The 3195-nt window shown below is 41.2% G+C and overlaps 1 protein-coding gene across 1 annotated transcript in view; it reads left to right on the forward strand.

The window, feature by feature from the left end:
- The window catches only part of LOC103397108 (RGM domain family member B-like), a 26808-nt gene that overhangs the window by 16558 nt on the left and 7055 nt on the right, over positions 1 to 3195 (forward strand). Inside the window, exon 2 of the mRNA XM_008335348.3 lies at positions 2064 to 2611. Within this exon, the coding sequence (XP_008333570.1) occupies positions 2064 to 2611 (548 nt within the window). The remainder of the gene's footprint in view (positions 1 to 2063; positions 2612 to 3195) is intronic.

The raw sequence follows: 3195 nt of genomic DNA on the forward strand, positions 1-3195 counted from the left end.
GTTTTCTTTGATCTGGTATTTTCAGCTATTGAATTTGTCGGCTCTTGTTTTGGTTTGTTTTAAATTTGGATACAAAGGTTGGGAGGGAGGGGAGGGTTGAGAACGTGTCATATGTTCTTCTGTATTTGCATTATCTGAAAGTGGAGTTGCTGTATCAGCACATGTTATATCTCCTTTTATCTCAGCATCATCTAAAACTGGAGACGTTTTATCAGCACACTCGGTTCTTGCGTATGTTTGATGCTATTGTTTCATTGTCCTCAAGTCTGACATACATAATTTTGTTTTTTCTCTCGTTTGACGCATTGCTTCTGTTTTTAGTTGTTTCAGTTCTATTCCATTTTTTCTTGCACAAGCTTGTTTAAGCCAACATTCAGCCGCACTCAGCCCAAGCTTCTCTTTCTTTTTTTTATTGCCTTTTGCCTCTCTTTTTATGGCAAGCACAAGCTCTTTGCAGTCTTCCTGTTTTAATTTTCCTTTAAAATTGTACTTTTTCTGCCAATTATTTAAATCTTCACATTTGAATTTGAATGAATCTGAATTGTACCTAGACATGTACTTAACATCCCCTTTAAACTCCGGAGTTCCCCATTTTGATTTATTTTTTTAATTTTTAATTTTTGTTATTTTACGCTGTGCAAAAAAAAAAACCCTCAAAAACCTCCCCCCCAAAAATTCTTAATAGTTGGTCTTGTGATCTACTTTAACTGATCAGCAGTTGTACGTTTACACCGTTAGGTTTCATACTGCCCACTGATTCGATCACAATTCCTCCTCAGTCACATTCACTCTTTATTAGGCCTTTGGCATCTATGGACTGCTGCCCAGGGACTCCAACCCGCTTAGTTCTAGGGTTTGCTGCCCAGGGATTTTCAACCCACTTAGTTCTAGGGATTACTGCCCAGGGACTCCAACCCATATTTCAACCACGCGCTGGTAATAAAAAATTGTTTCTCACGGTCTTCGGTCTTATTCTGGTATTAGATGCTGTCAATCAGCAGCCCAGGATCAGGTGTCGGAGTTCTGGCCTGAGTGAGAATTCACTCCCCAGGTCTTTCCCCAGAACCTGGTTCTGACCGTGCACGGTCTTCAGTCGTTCTCCACCCAATCCTTAGGTTCTGCTTAATTTGTTGGCACCCGGCTCGAAGGACCAAGTTATGTCAGGTTTATTTTAACATAAATGACGACAAAGTAAACAACACAAAAGATGTCTTGATCTTTTTCTTGCAAGGTGAGAGTGCAGCTTACTCTTCTGGCAGCTTCCTCATCAAGTCCGAGTTGCTGCACCCTTCCTCTGCTCTTTTATTTAGTTTATAAAAGCATCAGATTACATATCATTTGATTTTGTGTGAGTATATGGAGTAAGAAGCTGGATGTGAGAATGGGGGTGTGACAAGATAAGATGGGAAGCAAGCAGTTTCTTAAAGCGACAGTCACACACTGGAGTAAATATAGGAAGCAAGCAGTTTCTTAAAGAGATAATACAGCATAAAGCAATGATAATAAATGAAATTCTTCCAACAAAAACACATTACATGAAGAGGGGCCTCTTCAAGGTAATTTCCATTTTGCCAGAGGTGCTACATCTTTGTCAGAACTGGCTGAACACCAGTGGGTATCTGAGTAAAAAAAATCCTGGTAATATTTTCAGGTCAAACACACCTTGTATTGTCCACTTATCTCTATCAATATAACACTATCCCTGTTAAAGATTTGTAACTGTCTTTTCACTTGCTTCACAGCAGTAAACAGAGTTATCTAACTCTGTGGGAAATACTTCTTTATCTTTTCTGTGGCTGCTCTTTGGGTTATTACTTTTAAGGTTTATTACAGTCACTGAGCGGCACTGCTGATTGATCAAGACTGAATGAGCGGCCGTTTCTTTTGTCCTGTTTTATTAGACCACTGCACTGTAACAACATGGTAGCATTGTGTGTTCCAGATCAAAGTTTACTTGCAGTAGACAACCTTTGGCATCTAGTGTTAAAAAAAATTGGTGCGTTATATTCCTCTATTCAAAAGAAAGGATTTAAAACCTGATGTTTTCTGTTTCTCCTCTTCAGGTCTCGGTCAAGTGGTCGCCCCGCAGTGTCGCATCCAGAAGTGCACTACTGACTTTGTCTCCCTCACATCCCACCTGATGCTGGCTGTGGATGGCTTTCACACTGAATTTTGCAAGGCGTTACGTGCATACTCTGCCTGCACCCAGAGGACGGCCAAGTCCTGCCGGGGAAACCTGGTCTTCCACTCGACTGTTCTGGGCATCTCAGACCTCATGAGCCAGAGGAACTGCTCCAGAGATGGGCCCACATCGTCCACACACCCTGAGATCCAGCCAGAGCTCTGCAATTACCACAGTCGCACACAGCATCTCCATACGCACTCGCATACACATGCACATTCACACACACACTCCCACAGCTATAGCAACTCTCGACCTGGGTACCTGTTCTGCGGGCTGTTTGGAGACCCACACCTGAGGACATTTAAGGACAGTTTCCAGACTTGTAAAGTGGAGGGTGCGTGGCCTCTCATTGATAATGACTATTTGTCAGTGCAGGTCACTAATGTTCCTGTGGTGCCTGGTTCCAGTGCAACAGCGACTAATAAGGTGAAGATTTTTCTTTTTGATGAATATGGGTGTAAACAGTCAGGGATTCAGTGTTCACCTTTGAAGCCCTTTATATATAATGGTATGAAAAAGTTTGGGCACCCCTGATCATTTTCAAGTGTTTTCTTTATGGATCATTGGTTGTTCGGAACAGCAATTTCAATTAAATATATCATATAGCAAACAAACACAGTGATATTTAAGAAGTGAAATGAAGTTTATAGGATTTACAGAAAGTGTGCAATAATTACTTAAAAGTAGGCAGGTGCATAGATTTGGGCACCCTTGTTGTTTTATTGATTTGAATACCTTTAGCACTAATTACTGGAACACAAAATTTGTTTGGTATGCTTATTGACCCTTGACCTACATACACAGGTGAAGCCAATCATGAGAAAGGGTATTTAAGGTGGCCAGTTGCAAGTTGTTCTCCCCTTTGCATCTTCTCTGAAGACTGGCAACATGGGAGCCTCAAAACAACTGTCAAATGACCTGAAAACAAAGATTGTTCAACATCATGGTTTAGGGGAAGGATACAAAAAGCTAGCTCAGAGATTTCAGCTGTCAGTTTCCACTGTGAGGAA

The sequence above is a fragment of the Cynoglossus semilaevis genome, chromosome W (genome assembly GCF_000523025.1).
Source record: "Cynoglossus semilaevis isolate Cse_v1.0 chromosome W, Cse_v1.0, whole genome shotgun sequence".
Classification (NCBI taxonomy): Eukaryota; Metazoa; Chordata; class Actinopteri; order Pleuronectiformes; family Cynoglossidae; genus Cynoglossus; species Cynoglossus semilaevis.